Source organism: Buteo buteo, chromosome 12 (assembly GCF_964188355.1).
Source record: "Buteo buteo chromosome 12, bButBut1.hap1.1, whole genome shotgun sequence".
NCBI classification, from domain to species: Eukaryota; Metazoa; Chordata; class Aves; order Accipitriformes; family Accipitridae; genus Buteo; species Buteo buteo.
This window is the reverse complement of record NC_134182.1, coordinates 22,977,301-22,998,189: the sequence shown is the minus strand read 5'-3', so window position 1 is coordinate 22,998,189 and position 20,889 is coordinate 22,977,301. Positions and strand designations below refer to the sequence as shown.

The 20,889-nt window shown below is 41.7% G+C and overlaps 1 protein-coding gene across 1 annotated transcript in view; it reads left to right on the top strand.

Annotated features, from left to right (window-relative positions):
• LOC142038050 (protein ELYS-like) overlaps positions 1–19,353 on the top strand; it is a 35,752-nt gene extending 16,399 nt beyond the window's left edge. Inside the window, exons 15-32 of the mRNA XM_075043046.1 lie at positions 188–292; positions 1,041–1,134; positions 2,667–2,790; positions 2,903–2,959; positions 4,143–4,289; positions 5,027–5,214; positions 5,387–5,531; positions 5,625–5,756; positions 6,880–7,027; positions 7,117–7,267; positions 7,831–7,917; positions 8,283–8,502; positions 8,758–8,955; positions 10,232–10,646; positions 12,509–12,611; positions 13,523–13,629; positions 14,169–14,353; positions 17,207–19,353. Coding sequence (XP_074899147.1) covers positions 188–292; positions 1,041–1,134; positions 2,667–2,790; positions 2,903–2,959; positions 4,143–4,289; positions 5,027–5,214; positions 5,387–5,531; positions 5,625–5,756; positions 6,880–7,027; positions 7,117–7,267; positions 7,831–7,917; positions 8,283–8,502; positions 8,758–8,955; positions 10,232–10,646; positions 12,509–12,611; positions 13,523–13,629; positions 14,169–14,353; positions 17,207–18,964 — 4,364 coding nt within the window. The 3' untranslated portion in view covers positions 18,965–19,353. The remainder of the gene's footprint in view (positions 1–187; positions 293–1,040; positions 1,135–2,666; positions 2,791–2,902; positions 2,960–4,142; positions 4,290–5,026; positions 5,215–5,386; positions 5,532–5,624; positions 5,757–6,879; positions 7,028–7,116; positions 7,268–7,830; positions 7,918–8,282; positions 8,503–8,757; positions 8,956–10,231; positions 10,647–12,508; positions 12,612–13,522; positions 13,630–14,168; positions 14,354–17,206) is intronic.
• Positions 19,354–20,889: the final 1,536 nt, after the last annotated feature.

Genomic DNA, 20,889 nt, shown 5'->3' with positions numbered 1-20,889 from the left:
GTTGCTTTTTTGGTTTGGTGGTGAATGTGGTTTTTTTCTTCAAATAAGAAGGTGCCACAGAGTGAGAAATGCAAAGACCGCGATGTCTACCGCGTTACTTTTATACTTTCTATTTGGGATGATGAAAGGGGGTTTGTAAAAATGAAAGGAATTGGATAACAAGAATCATCTTGTGCCTTTTTTTCAGGTTTTACAGACTTGACAAACAAGCAGGTGGTAACTGGCCTCCTTTCTTTGTATGCACGAGTGGTCATCTGGTTCTGTCGATCCAGTCTCCTTCCAGAGGGTTTAGGTAAGCATGAACTGTAACACATTTGTAACAGGGAGACTATCCAGTAAGTGATTCTGATGAACACGTGCTTAGCCATGTTTTTGTAAATGTTTTGTCAGTACTGAAGGTTCTTTTGGTGAAACAGAGATTATACTGTTTTTTTCAAATACCTAGTGTAGAATAATGCAAGCAGTTTCTTTCCTGGATGTTCCTTAGAAAGAGCAATAAGCCTCTGACTTGAAGGAGTTGCTTGTGTCCACAGCTTGCAAGACTTGGGATTTGAAACAAATTACTATTACACAACAAATCCTGGAATGCTTGTTTTTACAGCAAAGGCATTACCTGCGTGTTTGGAACTTTTTATTCATTGCCTGAGGAAAAAATACACCTCGGCAATACTTCTTTATTTGGGTGGATTATAAAGTCTATTGTCAGCCTTCATTGTCTCACAAATGCTCACATGACATGTTTAAGAAACCATTCCCTTTGAGAATTGTCCTTTCTGTAGTGAGCTTCTGCTTACAGTACGTGTTCTGAATGCTACCTCAATTGTAAACTTGAAATGGCACTTGAGAGAAGAAGGAGTTGAGTCTTGTGTCTCACCGCTCCGTTAGCAAAGGCAGAAAGAGGATTGGCTTCTTTCAAAGTGGGAGGCTTGCCTGTGCTTCTTGATGCTTAGCTCGTATGATCTTCTGTCTTTTTAGTCAAACGTTTTAGTTTCAACATGTGATATTGCTTCCTTAACTTGCTTTTACTTTATTGCCTGTAGATGATGATGCGCGTTTGGGTAGACCTTTCTACAATTACCCTCTGATTCAGAGCTACTACACTGGTCATCGACAGAAACTTGAGCGTTTATCAAGGTGAGCCTTACAGGAGAACTCGAGAACACTTCCACTGCGAAATCAGAAGTGGCAGTGAGTGAGTGGCTTTGCTATCAACAGTTGGTATTTGCTCTGCTTAATGCAGTTGCCGGCGATCCTCTTTGCTTCAGTGATGCATGCGTTCTCTTGAACACGGAGGTTACTTTCCTGTGTTACAATATTTGTGTATACCTCTGCTTAGTACCATTTGTTGGTATCATCGTTTCTTGGTAGCGTACTTAATCCAGCGGCCAATCTGTATCATTTGGTACTACTGAAAAAGGTCATGTGTTCAGGAGAGGGTCAGCGATCTCCCGTTCAGCAAAGCACGGTGTTCACAGAACAGGTGTTTTGGACAGAGAAGAAAGCCAGTTTTAAACCCAAACCAAACCTCATCTCGTTTATTGACTAGCGAGCAAGGGTAATAACTGTACTGGCCTAAATCACAAGTACATTTGTGTGATTTAATGAGATAGTCAGAGTTCGATGTAGTTGGCACACCTAGCACTCTACTGGCTGTTGGATAAAAGTCACTTGCTGAACGTGAACTCTCTTTGCTGCGCTAGCTCACTAGCATATAGGTGATATGCCTTGGATTAGACGATAATAGATTTTTCTTTGGAAATTGTGCTGAAAACTAAATAAAGAGTAAAGAAGCTTAGGCTATGGTACCGCAAACAAAAACAGGATGCTGCAAGATGAGTTAAGGTGCAAGCTGCGGTGTAGTAGCTATTGACTTTAAAGTTCATCTTACTTAGCTTACTTCTCAAGTAACTTCCATACCGGCTCAGGTGTTCCTTAGAAGCATACAACCTCCAGTGTGCTCTTTCTGCTTCTTATTATGGGGAAATTAAAGGGTAGTGTCACAGTCAGCCAAAGATTGCGATGGACTTGTGAAGAAAGCAATTTTTAAAGGTTCACCCATCCATGGTTGTAATGGTCTGTGCACAGAAACATAAATGCTGCTTAAGATGACACTAAGCTTCACCTGTATGCTCAGCTTTCTGAAAACAACTTTTTTTCAGTAGCAAAAGTGAGCTGCTGAGAACAAAATCTGAACTTTCCGCGGTGTTGTCTTCTCACAGCTGTGTATTGGGACACTCCAACGGGAGGCATTAGACTTGCGCTAAAGAATAGTCCTGGTATTTTGATACTGTTCCGTTTCCTCTGTTAGACAGTAGGAGAGTGGTTATTTCTGGCACATAAAAAACTTTGTTCACACTTCCTTTGTACTACAAGTAAGACAGCAAAAGAGAGAACCTGAAAACGAAAAGGTCCCTTAGTAGGGGAGCTTTCCAGGATGTCTGTTTGGAACTCCTCGAATCATTCACTATGATCTAACAAACATCTTTCACCTGACTCGGACATTTCTCTCATGTGCGTTTCAAGTCATAATCATGCCTTTGTGTGTTTGTCACTTTCTTTGCCTCATGGGAGCTTTTTTCTGTTTGGTTTGACTGGAGGAGATCTGTTACACTGAGAGGCTGGAATTAGTGTTTGACTCTCCAAATCCTTGCTACCTTTTGTTCCAGAGGAAAATGGGATTCTGACTGCTTGATGATTGATGGAATGGTTTCCCAGTTAGGAGACCAAGTTGAGAAGTTGTGGCGGAGAGATGAAGGAGGAACTGGGAAATACCCACCTGCTAGTTTACACGTGAGTGTTACGTTCACTGAAAACAGCAACGAACCCCCCAAAGCCCCACCCAAAAGCCCATGATTCATGAAAGACAGGAGTTTTTAAAAAACTTTTGATTTTTCATTTTCAGGCACTGCTGGATCTCTATTTGCTAGAAGGCATTGAAGAAAGCTACAAACATGCAATTGTATCCTTTCTCGTTATTTTTACTACACCTTCAGCATACGCACATAAATGTTCTTAAATGTTTGTCACCTGCGCCTTTAATAATGTTTTTGAATTTATGCTTCCAACACAGTGCAAGTGAAAACATTTAGTTTAGAATGAAGGCGTGGACAGGAGCATTGTTTTATTTCTTTGTACCGTGGATTCTTTATGATTTTTTTTTTAATGTTTTGTTGCAAAGTCTTTTCTGACATGTGAAAACAGGTTTACTGAGAAATGTTAAAGATAAAAATCTCCCTTGGTTTTTCTCAAAACTTAGCACAGTGTTTAATTTTTAAAGCACCCGTACCTGTAGCAAATGGCTGCTTACTAGGATGATGCAGTAATACGTGCTGCTTGAGAGCAGAAGGATTTCTAACCGGTACCTGATTTTTGCCCAATTCATCCGTCTTCCAGCCCAGATAGCAGTGCTTGCTTTTGTTCTGTTAGAAGTGCAGGCACACCGAATAAGAAAGGGAGAGAAGAGAAAAGTCATTGGGCAGAAACTTAATTTTTAAGCTGCTGAAATTTACAGAATTACTTTTTGTTGTTTGCTGCCTAACCCGAGAGGGGAGCCTAGAGAGCAAGGGGTTTAAAAACGGTTGTACCCCAGAGCTGTCTTATTAGAATATGTCCCTAAAAACGGATGTCAGAAAGAGAAAATGACACTACCGATGAGTGATCCGCATACTGTTTTAAATCCAGTGTCAATCATTCAGTGCTACGTTGTCTTGTAAGGACACCTTAATTTACATTGTTCTATATACTCTGGAAATGAGGAAAAAACCAACGGTAGAATTTGTTTGCTTTAATAATTAAGCATTGGATGTTCAGGTGTTTTGAATGTCCAACTGGTAGCTCCAGTGACTAAAGAGGGAGCCTGAGTTTGTAACAACGGAAGTATTTAAGTATCTAAAGTTAACCTTTCTGAATGCCTTACAGAAATCAAAGAGTATTTCTTTGTGGCTATTTATTCAGAATGCCGTTTTGTGGTTAGGACCTGACCGTCCTCAAGTTAGAATAGCTCAAAATGGCAAGACTAATACGGCAGTATTTTCTGCTTCCTACCACTTGTATATCCTGACTTCACTGTGTTTTTCAAAACGTGATGTGATAAGTGTTTGGTCTTCCAAATTGATTAGCCTTAACTAGATACTTGATGTCAGACAATTTACTTGCTGCTAGATATCACGCGTTCCTTTCCGAATAAAACAGAGACTTCAATCGACTCCTTCCCAACTGCCTTTGCTATCCCTTGGGGACTTGTTAAGCTTGTTGAAGGTTTTTGGCTTCTAGATCACAATGATTACGAAGTAAGTACGTTACAGTTCAGTTAGACATCCCTTACAGTCCAAAGCTGTAATCTGTCAAATGATTTTAAAAAATCGGTGCTTAGCTAATAACAGGTGCTACAACATTAGAAGCCCTTTTGTCATACTGCTTCGACATCTTTAGCAATAAGTTATAATCTGAAATTCTCTTTTAGCCACTTTGACAGGAAATTGATTAAAACAAAGAAGAAATCAACTTTAATAATGCTTGATACTTGAGTTTTCAAAGCCATCCATTTAGGTTGTTTTCAGCAGACCGATGGAGCGCTTTCTCAAAGACAGTGTTTTAGGTACTTTAAATATTAAAACTATGATCATAGCAGCAAGGTTTGAGGCAGAAGACTGCAGAAGTGACTGTTCAACCTAATTCATGTTCTTTCTGATGCTGAAGGTTGTTCTTTGCCTGTCACAAAGTTAATATATCTGTTTGTCTGGGAGAATAGCTTATTATTTAGTAATGTATTTATAGAAAGTGGTGTTTGTACACAGAGATTTGGTTACTCTGGAAAAGTGTGAATTACTCCTTTTAAAACACTCGCTTTGTTCTGTATGGCTAACTGGATTATTTTTTTTGCAAATACTTGAGAATTTTTATCTACAGTAGTTAGTCATCTAAGTTTATTTGACACACGTCCACCCTTACTTAAGATACTTTTGAATGTTCTTGTGGTGTGCGTGCATGTGCATATGATAATACACCTGACCTCTAACCTCTACAGAATTCACTGGCCCTGCTCTTTCATCCAGCCACAATCAAAACTGTGTCATGGCAGCACAGGAGAATTATTCAATCCCTGATGTGCCAAGGAGAGCGTAGGCGAGCCCTCAGATACATACAGATGATGAAGCCAGCAATGTCAAGCAGCAGCGAAGTGCGGCTTTTCCTCACGGTGTTGTTGTCCAATAGGTAAAGAAACCTATCCCACCGTTTTGGCATTCCAATATTGTGAAAGGTGGAGAACAACTAATGCGAATCACCATGCCCTAAATTCCCTTTAAACTCTGAATACAGTCGTTTGGGGGCATCTTTTTGGTGATACTATTAATATTCCTTTACATCTCAAAAAATTGAATTACAGGTGCGTGGTGGAGGCTTGGGGTCTGTTGCAGCAACATGCCACCAGGTTAAACATCAAAGAGCTGTTAAAACACGTGTATGAAATCTGTCAGGAGATGGGACTAATGGAAGACTTACTGAAGCTACCTTTCACAGGCACTGAACAAGTAAGTGTGGACACGAAAAAAATCTTAATGGTCTCTTTGAAAAGAGAAGAGGCAGAATCATAACAGATTTTTGAAATGTGTTATTTCTCATAGGAGTGTTTGGAGAAGATTTTACAGAGCGATGCTGCTGTCCGGAATCTTAGATTTCCTTTAGACCACCATGTGCAGCGTGCCAACTATATCCCAGCGCTGCAGTCGAATCGTTCAATGAACGTTAATCTTACGGTAAGCATGAAAGTTCTGTCAAGTGTGCAGGTTTCTGTTAGGTGTTACTAACCATTTTTGGTAGTAAATAAAATAAAAATCAACGCTTTGGTTTTTATACCATTCTTTGAAATACTAGGAATAAGTTTCTACACTTTCCGTTCCAGCTGAACCTAAAAGTTGAACAAAATATTTCACTACTCCAAAGCTACTGCGTGAAGTTATAAACTAAGTGTTGCAGACCATTGTTGACTCCACTTAAAATAGTTTGTTTGCATCTAAGGAATAATGGTTTAGATTGCTGAACGCTGTTTGTGTCACTCCTTTCTGTGGCATGAAGAGTATGTTGTATGTCACCTCTTGAATCTTGCACACAACTTTATTTTTCTAGCTGAGAGCAGTCTGGATGCCAATGCACAGGTAAAATCTGTGTGCTGGTTTGGTTTTCTTTTTATTTCCTCCAGTTATAGCATGAGCTCTGCGACTCCACAACTTCTGTTTTACCCCTTTGATGACAGAAATTCTTATCTAACTTCTGTTTCTCAAAACAGACACATTAAATTTTGCATTTTGCGAACTTCTGTTATGAATCTGTGATACATTTTCTGTTTTCCGGAACCATAGTTTTCCAGTGGATCGCACTTATAAGGTGGTCTTGGAAGGTTTAGGTCCTGCATTTGAAAACTTTCATTTGGCCAGAAGGTGTGTGTAGGTAGCCTTTTCTTACTTGTTTTAATATTCACATCATTGCGTCCACTGTAATTTGCAGTTGCCCTGAATATTCAGTCATCTCGGACATTGGTGTTTCAGGAAAAACAAGGGAAAGCCTGCTATTTCGTAAGCCATTTGAAAATTGCAGGTGAGAACAAGCGTATCGGAGTGAGGTTCTGCCGAGTGCCAGAATTGTTTCAACTTGAAGTTGTAGGTTCTGTTCTTATCCTAGTCTGCCTTGCCCTTTGCTGAAATTACCAGGTGGAATTGGTGTGTGCCAAGGAGTAGAACTTGCTGCTCCTCTGTGCAGTGGCGGTATTACCCAGTATCTGTGGAGGAAATGTATTCACTAATTAGAAATAGCAGAGATAGTTGTGTGCAATGAACTTCTTGTAATCAGTTACCTTCTTGCTTTATGCTTTTTGTTCATCAGAATGATCGTGAGCCTGGCTTGAGAGAGAGAGCAGTTGCCAGGAATTCTACATTGCACCAATGTGGCAAGATCCTTCCTAGAGTTCAAAGGAAGCTGGCCAGAGAGAGAGCCAAGCCTTACCACTTGCCTTCATTGGTCTCAAGAGAAGGTAATTCTTTAGAGGAGGGAAATACAATGGACAACTGACCACGACTTTGATCACACAAGGCTGATATTTTTTCCCCTCTTGCTTTACAGTCGCAAGACCAAAGCCGTTATCAACAGTAACAAAACAAGCAAATGCAGGAAATGTGCGTACAAGAGCAACGTTCATCAGTAATGTATTGTCCAAAATTAGAGAAGTAGCGTTAGAAAATGAGCAGAAAACCAGTTGCTCACGCCGTGATAGGTAAGCAGCCTTTTAACAAAGTTTAGTCTTGAGCTGCGTGTTTGGAGAGAGGGAGAGAGAGAGAAATCCACTTGAATTATGTTAGTGTTTTGGAGGGAAGGGGCACCTGAATAAAGCTTTCTTTGGCTTTTTTTGCACCTACAAGATATGACATTTAAGAATCAATTCATCTTAAGTAATACTTGGAGCGAGAGTTCTTCTGCTATGACAATCTCATTTATGCAAATACATCTATTTACATTACAGTAAATGTGTTTACAGAATTTAAGGTAGCTGAAACGAAACCCATGATTGCCAACAAGCTATTGGTGTACAGGTTTTGGTAGACTTGATTGTGTGATCAAATAGCAATCTTTTACCACTTTGTGCCCAGCTTCTGCTTCGTTTCTGCCTTTTCCTTTTTTTTTTCACTCAAAACCAGGCAGAATTATAAAGAGCAAAAAAGAAGCTAGCAGTTGTCAGATGATTTTCCTAGAGGTAGTATATTCAAGGTGAAACTTGAATTCTGGTACGTTTGGACTTGAGGGGAGTGCAAGTCAGTTACATTTTCCTTTTAATTCTAGGCCTAGAGCTACAGAACCACCAGTCATAACACGTCCTCTCCCTGATGCAGAGTTGCCCGACGCATTTGTTGGGACACCCGTTAACAAAATTTAGCTTTGTACCTGTTAAAGAAAAGGTCGGCTTGGGGACACAACTAAGTGGAGAATTTGAAGTGGCCCCAGCATTGAAATGCAGAGGAATTTTCTTCTGACACGAGAATTACATCACTGGTGCAACGTAAAATTGCATTACTCTTGCCTCAGATGGCAGGGATTTAGGAAATTAAGTGTGACATGTCACGAAATCATGAAAAAACAAGAGAAGGCCTGTAACTTGTTCATGGGCCTGATACATCAGCCCAGCAGTGCGGGTTCACCTGTATTTCTTGTTCATTGAATGTTTTTGTTATGTATCATCTCAGATGTCTTGAGTGCAGCTCAAGATTTTATTTCATGTATTTATTTATGTTCATATTTTCAATTGTGTATCTTCACAGATTGCCGGATTTGGTGGTTCATCCTGTTCCTTCAAGTTCTGCAGCACAGGGTGGTAGCTGGCAGTCACCATGCGGCGCTTCTACTTCATTCATGGCATCCAGCCCATTGAAATCAAATATGCTTGGTTCCATCTCACAAAAGAATTTTTCAAGAGCACCGGAGCTGAATTTACTGGAGACACCTCTTGTGGTTAAGGTTTGTGTTTTAGAAAACAGGATCAACCAACCGAACCAAAAGCCTGTAAACTTTGTTTAACATGAAACCACCAAAGTATTTAACACAAAGTATTTAACATATTTTCTTTGGAAAAAGAGCAGTGCAGAGGCTAAACTTTGTCCTCTCTGCTGGTACAAACTCACTTTAATTTGAACTAATACTTTTGACAAGTGAAGTCTTCCATTTTGAAGATTTAATAGGTCTTAAATTAAATATTTTTTTTTCTTTTCATAGAGAGCTAATGTTTTGGCCACAGCTGCTTCTGGTTTTCCTGCGTTTACTCCTCGGTCTATTCTCAGATCCAGCCTTCGCACTACACCCCTAGCAACTCCTTCTGCATCTCCAGGACGATCTCTACCTCCTCCTCTACGAGCAAAGGAGCGTAGAGTATCTTTCAGGGAAGAGAACTTGAATGCAAAATGGACTGTTGGGGTAAGCTGGCCTGTAGTTAGTGATCTTTATAGTTAAAGGCTTTACAGACTGTGATTTGATTTAGTTTTTTTCAAGTTTTCCAATACTCCTTATATTGAGAACTGGAATAGCAAATCAGAACGGCAGACTTGAATTTGGTCCAAAAAGGTTATGTTAGACCTTCTGTAACATCACCTGCCTGCAGGAACATATTCTTAACAAATACCAGCCACCTTGGTGGTTTTTACTTCAGCATCACTAGGTGCTGTGATTGTTCCAAATTGCATGTGTGCAGCTTCCCGCTATACCTTTTGAAATGGTGGTATGGCAGGAGGGTAAGGAATACAGATTGAGTCAGTTGTTTGGGTTCGTTAAGCTTTGTGAATGAAACACCTCTGAAAGCAACAAAAGTCGTGAGCTGCATTTACTCTCAGTCTCTCTTTTTGCAAGGCCTGGGTTTCCTTAAGCTATGGTAAAAATAGACTGCCGATGAAGAGAGCTGTATGGCTGTCTCTTCTCTAGCCCTAAAGTTCTTGGTTTTGCTTCTTGCCTTGCACCAGCGATAGCATTCGTGTAGTTGTCAAATGAAGTCTGTCCACCTGGAAGTTGCCCCCTTCTGCTCCTCCTTTTGTTCTGTCAGGTGGCTTCCCTGATTCAGCTCGTCATGCAGTTGCCAAAGTAATGTTCCAAAGCTAGTATCTACCTGGAGGAGCTTTCCGTACCTGTACTAACAAATTGTCTTAACCTGTTTTTATCGTACCTGTTATTGCCTGTTATAAAGAGCTACTCAACTGTAAGAAGAGGCTCTCTCTCCTGTAGGAAGTTCTTAGTAATAGTGCAGTGTGGCCGGATTAATTTACTTGTTCCACGCCACAGGCATAGTGAACGCTAAAACATGTTAGTAGTGCATACAAGCTGAAAAGGCAAGCATAAAAAAAGAGAAATCTTGGAGTTATGATTTTAGGTATGCAAAGCTCCCTCTTCTTGAAAACACAGTAGTGAACCCAATGAACAGCCTTGAGACGACAGGGTAAGCAAGCACTTACAAGGCCCATTTCATCTTAATTCTCCAAGGTTGTGGAAACTCAATAAGCAGTCAACAGTGGGATTGGTTTTTACACTCCGCTTGAAAAGCTAAGATAGTGCTAGCATGAGAACTAATTTTGTAGCGCCTTGCTTAAGGCGACACTTGCAAATCTGACAAATATCAATATATATATGTTCTTTTTTTTTGTCTTGCTTTGACAAAAAGCATATGTGTGATCTTGATTGTGAACTTTCTTTTTAAAAAATAAAGGTAACAGAAGATAACAAAGCACCATCTGGAGTTTCATCTGAGCATCATCACGGAGTGGTGGAGGATGCTTGGTCGGAAAGTAGAGATAAACCAGCTCTGTTTCCTCTGAGCAATCCCGAGGAAGGTGGTGCTGAAGTGGAAGAGTCTGGAGACGGTTTGGAGAAAACGGATGTCAGCAAAGAAAACAGTAACTTCTCTGCCAGGTCAGACCAAGCTGCTTTGGAGTATCATGATGCAAAATCACCTGGCGATTTTGAAGACGAAGTCATCTTTATAGCTGCTAATCCAGCTAATTCTTCCGCTGAAGAAACTGCCGATTTTGAAGAACTGGAGAAGGAGGAAGACAGTGAAATAGTTGAAGAGAAACCCTTCCCGATGGGACAACCAGATTCATCAGAACTGAGAAAAGCAGCTGGTGTGTTTCCTGCTATGATAACCTAAGCTTCTGCATTTTTCAAATGTCTTCAAAAGGCTAAATTACTGACGGGTGCAACAGTCCATGATGAGCATTCACAAATGTCCGAGGCACTTCCTTGTCCTAGGCTTTTAAAATTGCCACTGTGTTTTGAGCCCTTTTTTAGGTCTCGTGGACATTCTGAATGTATACTGCTTTTGGCTGGCATTTCTTGTGTGTAATTGCAGCGGAGAGGCAGCAGCGACTTGTGGGAGTTTTGAGAGGGGTACAAGCTGAAAACTTAGGCTTCTGGTTCTGTTTTAGGGGGACTTCTGTAGGCTGCAGGTTTTTTTACAGCACGTTTAGCCTATGGCGTGCTTTGACTAGATAGGTAATTTTTTGTTGTTTTGTTTTTTTACCCCCCTCGTTAGTGCTCAGTTAAGTAGTTTTCTTTGGGAAGTGAGTCTGCTTGTGTATCTGCTTCTCATTACAGCCATGTTTGCTCCTTTTGCTGGCTCAACAGCTTCTGCAGCCTTTTCCAAACCTATTTCAGCTGGTCTTTGGTAATTCAGCTCAATTCAACTCATTCAAGCCAGTGCAGCTGCTGAGGATGTGTTCATATGAGCAGGTCTGCTGGCAGATTAGAAGAGATGTAGCTCACTAGGTGGTGAGCAGTGATGAAGAGCTGGGAATGACAGTGGTGCAGGAACAGGGAGAAGATGTGTAAACACAGCTACAGTCAGGATTGGACAAACAGAGCTCAGTCCGCTCAGCTCCTTAGAACAAAAGTTTGCTATTCCTGGGAGAGGTATGCAAGTGTCGGAGTTCTGCGTCCGAGGTCTCGAAACAGTTTGTAGCGGGGAGCGTGTACTCTGGTATCAGTGCATCATATGCAGCCTGATTCAGTCCTAAGCCTGAGATGATTCCGGAGGATCCTGGAGAGTGACTGCTGCTCCTGAAGCTCCTCAGCTCCTTTTCTTTTTCAATAAGAGCAGTGCCCAGACAGGGACTCCGTGTACATGGGTGAAAGGGGTTCTCCAGGTCTGAGTGTTTCTAGTAAGATAGGTCAAAACATTTGCCTGTCTGCTTTTAGCTGCCCTGTGTTTGGACAAGAAATCAAGGGTGCTTTTCCTTAAAAACAATGATAAGGTCCTAATCATTAAAGAATAACCTTATGAAGAAAGTTTGTCATTGCCGGACCATGGTACAAACAGTTCTGTACAATTTCAGTCCTCTGGAAGCGTTAGGGGGCAGTCAGTATAGCTCTTGTTTGGGCTGAGCTAGCAAAATTATCCCAGTCCTGCGTACTGTCTGCAAAGGTAATTGTTGGATCTGGAGGAAGCAGATGGCAGAAACAAAGAAGAAAAGGAGGAGGGTGTTTCTAGAATTTGGCCTGTTGAGAGAAAAACAGGCTAGCAAGCAGTTGGGTTTCAACACCACCAGTCAACCGCTAGAGAAAAGAACAGGAGACGACCTTAGATGCATTCTTGTAGAAGAGGGGAAACGAAATCAGGAAAGGAAAGAAGCATTGCTGGGATGAGTTAAATATCCAAAGAGAAATAAGAAAAACTTCTGACCCAATTTTAAGAAGGAGGGATGTTTCCTGAGGTTTTTATGTATTAGGTCAGTAACATATCAAGTTGAGTTTGTAAACAGAATGTCAATGGCCATGTTGTTTTCTTGACGGAAACTGCATCAGACTTCTGGTTTTACTGGACAGAAGAACTCAGACCTTCTGTGCAGTTGAAGTCTTGGTAGCGTTATTTTGTTAGATCACCATCCTAGGTGAAATGCGTTACGGCTCTCTTGAAAATCATATGAGCATTTTGAAAGAAATGATGTTAAGTGCAACAGGGAAGTCACCCATCTGTCTGTTTTTGTAGGATTTGTGGAAGAATCAAATGCTGACCGTCTTACCCTTCCTGAGGATGGTAAATGGTTGTTTAAAGCTGCTGAGGCTGCTACTTCTGGGACTGCAAGTGAAGGGTAAGTTTATGAAATATAGATACACCTTTAGGTTCACACAACATGTGACTGCTGGCTTTCCTGTGTTTGAAAACTATGATTTTTGAGCTGGTATTGGTTCTCTCCTGTGTTCTTAAATACAACAGGTTTCCTGTTCCTTTCTGTCTGTGGACAGAACTAATGTGGCACGAATAGAAGTCAAATTGACGAGCTGTCAGTTTGAGCCTTTTTTTCTCAAATCATTGCAGACTCCAAAGTAGCGGGATAAGGATTTTGTTCAGCAGGCTATATGCACCTTTTTACAGTTTGAGGGGGTTACTAAGCAGATACTGTGAAGAGAAGCCCTGCTTTTGTCTGAATGTTATGTCGGTGCAAATTACACCTGAGATTCCTGTAACTTTAGTGGGTTTATTGTGGGGCCAGAATACTTTCTGGCAGTATTTTATACACTTAATTTCTATTTTCTGTGTGTGGTCAATTAGCACCTGTTTGTTTCTGGAAAGGGAAGCAGTTTTCTCACCAGGTACTTTAAAAGCTGCAACTGCTTAGTGAGAGACGTTAGCGATGAAATAACCCTTAATTTCAAGTGGTAACTTACAGTGGCACAAACTTTTGTTCAGTTGGTTCTAGACCTCGAGTATGGCAGTTGCACTCTTTCTACAGAAGACAAAGAATATATTATTCTTTAATACAACTCTGTTGTTATGTTATTATCCAGTGTGAGATAGCTGGGAAGAATGTTAAGTACTTGATTCGTTGCGCAAGATGAGTCGGGAATTGAATGTCGATGTGTTGGTAAAGGAATTTCTCATTTTCCTTAGTTTTTTTCTGTTTGGAAACTGGAAGACCTTACAGTGAGAAAGTAATTTGTAAAGCTCTTCAAGGTTTGTTTTGAAGCTTTGTGATGGATTTCTCTCTTTCTGCTCATGCAGTGAAGCAAACCAGCAGGAGTCCAAAATGTCCTCTTCATCAGAAGAAAAAGCCATACCAGTTGCAACAAACCCACAGCTTTCTGAATCCCTGCAGGCAGAGGGTGAATGTACGTACACTATGTGGGAGATGTTATGTGAGTTAAGGCAGCTGAAGGCCTCAAGTAAAACATGCAGTTTGCCATAGCGCTACAGGTGTCTCAGACTGAAGTAGTACTAGCATGTTACTGCTACCTTTCATTAGACTGTAGAGAGAAGAATACCCTCCTCAGAGAAAGTCCTTGTAGAAAATGCATAGCCAATGTTCCTGTTCTGGATAAAGGTACTGAGAAAACGGGTTGAATGTCAAATATTAGAAGGAGAGATCATTATGTATTTCGGTGTTGTACACCACTACTAATTTGTGTGCTATGGGATCTGCTGCTTGAGTTACTATTTTGAAAGATGATGCATCCCTCAGTACTCAGGCTGTGAAGAATTACTAGCTGCCGGGTAGATGGTTCTGGTTTCTAGCGTTTGGGGAAAGCCCGATGTATGTGGCAGGATGGAGAACTGTATTCTTGGCTCCTGCTCCCTCTGTTACTTCCTGTTGCTTAAACGCATCTCATTTATAGAGCAGTTAAGTTAAAATGATATAAATCTCTTCCAGCTGTGATACGTATCCTTGACAGCGAGGAAGTGGTCAGTACTCATTCAGAAAATTGCCTTGAGGGGAAGTGTGTGGATTTACCTGAAGAACGTAACCCAGAAGCAGCTGGAGATGAAGGAAACGTTCCTTTTCCACAGGAAGAAGTAACTGTTTCTAACAATCTTCCTAAAACTGAGGAAATCAATGTAAGTAAACTATTTTCCCATTTTCTACTAAAGAGAAAACACCTTGCAAATTGAGGACAGTCCTGTCTAACTGAGGATTAGAAGGCACGCAAAACCGTCTCAGTTTCTTTAGCTGGGTAACACAAGTCCAAACCTCGTTGGGTAAGGGCAGATAGGTTTTTCTCCTACGCATTTGCTGTACCGATAACACAGAATAGAACCTGTCAAGACTTGGGCCTTTGAGAGCTGTAGGAGTGCCAAAACCCGCCTAAATATTTTTTAAAATCACCATGCCTTCATTTGGTTTGCTAGATTGTAAATGTTTCTTATTTGACTTAAAAAAAGAAATAGTTTTAATGTTAAAGACAATAAGAAAAGTTGGGGAGTGCAGCTTTTCAATACCGGAGGCCGTTTACCAAATGACAAAATGGCGTGGGAACCAAACTCATTTTCAGAATGATTTGGGTGCTTAGATCCTTTGCTATTTGTTCCTTATTAACATAAAGAGAATTCCCAGTAATGAGTTAATTTCAGTGTCAAGATATTTCCAGCTGCCTAAAACTCTTTTTGTGTGCGTGTGAAAATGCGGGGGTTTTAACATCTCAACTTTGTAAAGTATGAATTTTAAAAGGTTGTTCACAAGGGCTGAAAATCAGAGCCAGAGATTCCTCAGTTGTCGCAGGTTTTCCCCATTGTTCTCACTTCTGCTGGGGCCGATGAGTGATTTGGATTCATTGTGGATGTCCTCTAAGTACCACGTAGAGTATGCTGTCGATTTCCTGTAGGGTTGTACTCACGGGAATTAGTAATAGTTAGAGTGAAATACAAACTGAAAGGTAGGCGTAGCACAAATAGATTGGTCTCAAGCAACAGAAGATGCTTTTCGGTGTCGCAGATTTCAGATGAAGTTGAATAGGCAGTCGCTTACGTCGCTCGTCTCGGCTTTGGGGTTTAGGACAACGCTCTAGAGAAGATGATTATAGACTTGGGAATACATAAATCACTCACTTATGGGAGTAAATGGAGAATTTGTGATGGGAAGAAGGGAGCCGGTACGTGAGACGGTCACAAAGCTGCTGCAGTCATTCCTGTAGCAGTAGAGTGAAGGTTTTCCTGCTTTCGTTATGAGTGGTTCTTACTGAGTTATACGTAAACGTGTCTTTTTGGCTTGTCTACCTTCACTGAATTTAGGACAAACTACTTACTACTTTCTTGGTCGTAGATTTGTAAGCATAAAAGGAAAGTTTATGCAGACTGAGAGGGTTGTCAAACATTGGCATGTGCTGCCCAGGGAAGTGGTTGAGTCACCATCCCTGGAGATATTCAAAAAGCGAGTGGACAGGGTACTTCAGGACATGGTTTAGTGGGCATGGTTAATGGTTGGACTCGATGATCTTGAAGGTCTTTTCCAACCTAAATGATTCTACGATTCTATGATTCTATGACTAGTATTTCTCGAATTTAGCTTTGAAGCGTGGCATGTTGCTAGATGCGTGTTGCGCAACTCCATGCACTTGTTCTCAAATTTGCGCTAATACCTCGCTTGCAGTCTGTGCTCCCTGCCGTGCTGTTAATGGCCGGTGGGAACCGGGCTGGAGTTACCCTGTCGTTGCACTTTGTAACGCCGGCTTATGACAGGGTAGAATTGCTGGTGGTCGTGAAACTAGTCTGGTATTTGTACTCGGTATTGCCGTCACCTTCGTACTTCGGGAGCCATCCATCGGAAACTATCAGTAATTACAGCTTTTAGCTTTTTTCCTCGGTGAGCCCGCCTATGGGGGGCATCTCCGTACTTTGGGTGCCATCGCCTGGAGACTGTTAATGATTCCACTTTTTACCTTTTCTCCTTGGGGAGCCAGCCTAGGGAGGAGAAATCTTCCCGCATCTTCCCCTTCTCTGCCAGGCTAATTCCAATAGTGTTTGAGGACTTTGAAAATTTGCATATCCTTGGGCTGCTGAAACCAGCATGGTCCTATGCGAGGTCTCCTGCATGTCGTTCAGGTCTTGTTTAGGGTTGAACAACTGTTTAAGAATACGATCAAAGATGATGCTTTAGCAACTTTTGGCAAGGCAGGAGGCAAGAAAATAAGCAGATTCTATGGAGACTCCCGCTGAGTGGCTTCCTCCTTCTGCCCTCTTTGGCTAGCCCTATAACTTAGAGGGTTGGGCAAAGGTCTTCACGCGCTGATTAAATTACCTTGGCCACCTGAGTCACTTGAAATACATAACAGAGACTACTTTTGCTCTCAGCATAAAAGCTTGAGTGTCTCATGTGGCTCTAGCAGGAGAGAATAATTGCTCAGTACGGGGAGCTACAAAGGCTGCGATGGAGGTATTTAGAATCTATGTGTTGTCTCCTGCAATCCAAGTGATTCCTTAAAGTGCGGTGTTGAGTTGTGCGATGTGATACCTGGCCAGTTTGACTAAGTGTTGCGGTGACACCTATGATGAGCGAAACTTTAAGCTTGGGGGACATCGTTGTACTTTGCCCCGTTAGATGCAGAGTCGGTCACTCTGTGTGGATTTGTAGTCAGTGCGGAAAGTACTGCAATGTGATGATTACTGCCAGCTGGGTGTACAGCTTGTATTGTAAAACTGCTCACTTTGTTCACGGGTGGTGGCAAATCGTTAGTCATGAACAGAAGTATCAGAAATGGAGCATGTGATTGCATACACGGGATACTCTGTTCTCTGTCCCTTAAACGCATAAACTTTTACCTGTAGTAGAGAGTACATGGTATGTTTCTAACTTTACATTTGGTGGTGATCGGAAAGGAAAAGCAGCATTTCAGTGTCCTCAGCTTCATCTAGCTCAGCCTGAAGTTAGTCTGTTTGGTAACTGATACTGCATTAAGAGACCTTTTTTAACTTTAGGTTCTTGAAGATGGTGCGGTTAAGGCACAAACCTCAGAAGAAGCACCTGAAACATCACCATGTAGTGAACTACATCCCTCAGGCAATCTTCAGTACAGCTATGATAGTACAGAGCAACAGTTTGCATGTCATTTGCCTGATAACAGAGATGGTGAATGTGATGCAGCTGAGGGAGATGGAGAGCTTTTTCTATCTCAGAATAATTTTACTTTAGTCTTGGAAGGAGAAGAAGGTGAAGCAGAGATGGGAGACCCTACATTAGTAGATGCTTCTAAAGCAGCTGGCACAACAACAGAGGAAAAACCTGTCAACAGTTTAGGCAATACTGAAAACCAAGAACATGTTACCAACTCGGTGTCCACTGTAACTAGTGATCAGGCATCTCAAAATATTGCAGAGTCGCTCCCGTATGTGCCTGAACCCATTAAGGCAGCTACTGCTGAGAACTTACCGGATGCAATCAAAGACACAAGAAGTAAAGAATTTACATCTGAAGTTGCAGAACAATCTATTCATGAAACCATAGGTAAAAAGGTAACTGGATTCCAGAAGGCAAAAGCTCCCTTAAGAACTGTGCCGGAAGGAGTGGAAGACGAAACCAGCGTACGTCAAGTAGAGTACGGCATCGCTCCTGGAACACGTGCAAGGGGACAGCTGAGTAGAAGGCTAAGTACTCCATCGGCAGGCACTCAGCAGCTACTGAAGACAGGCAAACCAGGTCTGTTTGCACTGTCTCCTAGGAGAAGTAGCAGGCGAACAAAAGAAGCACCTGAGACTTCTAGTCTTCAAACGGAAGAAAATGCTCAAGAGGAGCAAACGCTTGTGATGCCTGTTACTCCTAGGAGAGGCAGGAAGCCTAAACCAAGTACTGCCGGAAAAGTAGAAAGCAGCCTTTCTGATGGACAAACATTGTCCCTCCCTACACAGTCCGTAGCCGCTACTCCAAGAAGAAGATTAAGGAGAGCGAAGGAAGCTGCAGCTGAACTCTTGGGAGAGGCTAATGAGGAAACTTCTCTTGCTGAAGGTAGCGTTATCGCTTCTGCTACTTCCCAAAGGACTAGAGGAGGGAAAAGTTCAGCAGGAGGTCAAGAAACTGGCCAGACTGACACGGGTCATAAGATAAAAACGTCAGTCAGTCCCAGCAGAAGTGCAAGAAAACTGAAAAGCGTTAATTTACAATTTATGGAAAATATTGTCAAGGATCAAGAGGTGCAGCCTAGTGCCCAACTCCTTTTACCGGTGGCAACTCAAAGAGGCAGAAGAAGAAAGATGAGTTCATCAGAAGTTTCAGAAAATTCTGACCTTGATCTGTCTAAATCATCGCTTCCTCAAACAGAATTCAAACTTCCCGTCACTCCGAGGAGAAGTGCTAGGAAGCGGGCACAAAATCTCCTGGCAGACACAGAATCTCTCTCTGCTCAGGAAGACATGTGTGCAGGTGGGAAAGTGGGAATCCTCGATACTCCTAAGAGAAGAATAAGAGGAGTCCCACATGCTAAACTAGAAAAAACACATGCTCCTGAGCAAAGAGCTGCCCAGCCAAACGAGGAATCAAGCACACCCAGGACTGCAGCAGGAACCGGGCGTCGGGGCAGAAAGAGACGATTAGCATTGGAGGAGAGCACAGAGGAGGAGGCCTTCCCCCAAGGACCTGGTGGCAGTCCTATGATGCTTAAAGAGAGAAACCCATCAAAATGTGCTGCAATATTAAGATCTGTAATGGACCGTATTACAAGAACATGCCTAGTGTGTAAGTAAAGCCACAGATAACTCTCAGGGTTGTCAGTGCAATCCATTTATTTGCTGGAACTTCATCAGTTCCCATGTAACTAATCCGAAATAGCCTAGGTGTTGATTTCTGGTGGGGAAAAAAACAAGCTACAGGCAGAAACCAGTCCATAGTTTCTTGTGAGTTGTTAGGCAATGCTTATAACCTATTAGTCTAGGCCAATCTGAAAATACGAAGAGAGAATAGGATTTCAAGTAGTAAGACAGCATTTGTTTCCTATTCTGTTTGCACTTTTGTCTTCTATGCAAAACTCCCAGGTTTCCATTCCAGGAATGCTTTTTTCACCAAAGCAGTCAAGATCATGAGTGTCTTTGATATGCCTGGAGATAAATGTACCGCGGTTCCTTTTGAATTAAAGCTGTTCCTAAAATAAAATGCATTTTCCAATGCACTGTGCTGTGTGGATGACCCATCTGTGAGGTAGAGGGAAAAATGCAAGTTACGGTCACTGATGTGGCTGTTTGTTCAGGTCACTCACTCCTTGGCTGTGACTCTGACCTGGCAAGGTCCAAGAGCAGGCTTATCCCACAGCAGTCATTGGTGTGGTGTGCATTGCTGTTGTTCACTAAACCGTGAATTCTTAGTGAATGACTGATTGCTTGTATTTTGATACTACGACTGCAACTTCAATACACAGAGAAAGAAAGGTGAGGAGGTAGGTGTGCGATTTCTATGAGCACCAACAGCACAAGCATATGTAGAATCCTTCTGGAAGCAGGACGTTGGGAACAGTCTTGCAGAGGGGAAGTTTAGTTCCAAGTTAACTGCAGTACGCACATTGTCCCATAGCTTTCTGAAATACACTCATGTTTATTGCAGGGAACAAAGGAAGTTAAAATTGGACTTCTCAATATACTTAAGCCCTTAGAGATGCAAGTTGTAGCTTAACCATCTCATTATTTAAGTGCTCAATGGCTCTGTGAAGTTTGACTTGCATGCCCACAAGCAAGAACGTATATGCTTCTTAATCCATTTAAGGGACTGACAATGTAAGTGATGCCAGTTAAGCAATCTCAGTCTCTGTCAAATTCAGCGATGGCTTTTTGTAGGAATTTTACTTGTCTTAAACTGTCTTTCCATTCACTGCCATCAAACTCTTCTCATGTAAGGACATAACTGACCAATCTTCTTGGTGCTGATCTTTTTGGCTTTGCCCACCTGAACAGAATAGTTGTGATCTCAATCTTCAATACAGCTGTGATACTACAGAGCAACAGTTGCATGGAATTTGCCTGCTAATAGAGATGGTGAATGTGATACAGCTGTGCGAGATGAAGAGATTTTTCTACCTCAAAAGAGTAACTTTCAGAACTTTAGGAGGAAAATTTCTTATGTAAAGTACTTCAGTAAGGGTCACCAATATTAGCTTTACTCATTACACTTTTCATTTGTCTTATCTAGTTAATGACATAACGTAAATAATCAACCAAAAGGAAAATAATGTTAAGAGCCATATTCAGTTTTCCTCCAAGGTTCAAAATAAAGGAGGATGTAGACTGTGAAAACCGAGATGGACTTAACAGGTTTTGGTAGACCTTAGCTACAACAACAAAAAAACCCCCAACAACCACCACCACCACCAAACAGCCCACCCAGAAAAACCCTGAACCACCACCAGCTTGTAGGGCCACTCAGGCCTCCCAGCCCTGGCACCGCTGGCCACCATGGGGAGAAGAACTGCCGTGCTGCTGATCACGGTCTCATTGACAAACCCTACTCTTTGTGCTTTTTCTTCCATTTTAGCGCAACTCACTACAGGCAAGCTAGTAAGAATGAAAGTCAACATACCTTATGACAACAGTACAGAGTCACCTGGTCTCTATAATAACCCAGGGGAAAAAAAGAGACAAAACTGTTGCTTAAGCTCTGAGAAACAACAACTACTCTTTTATTT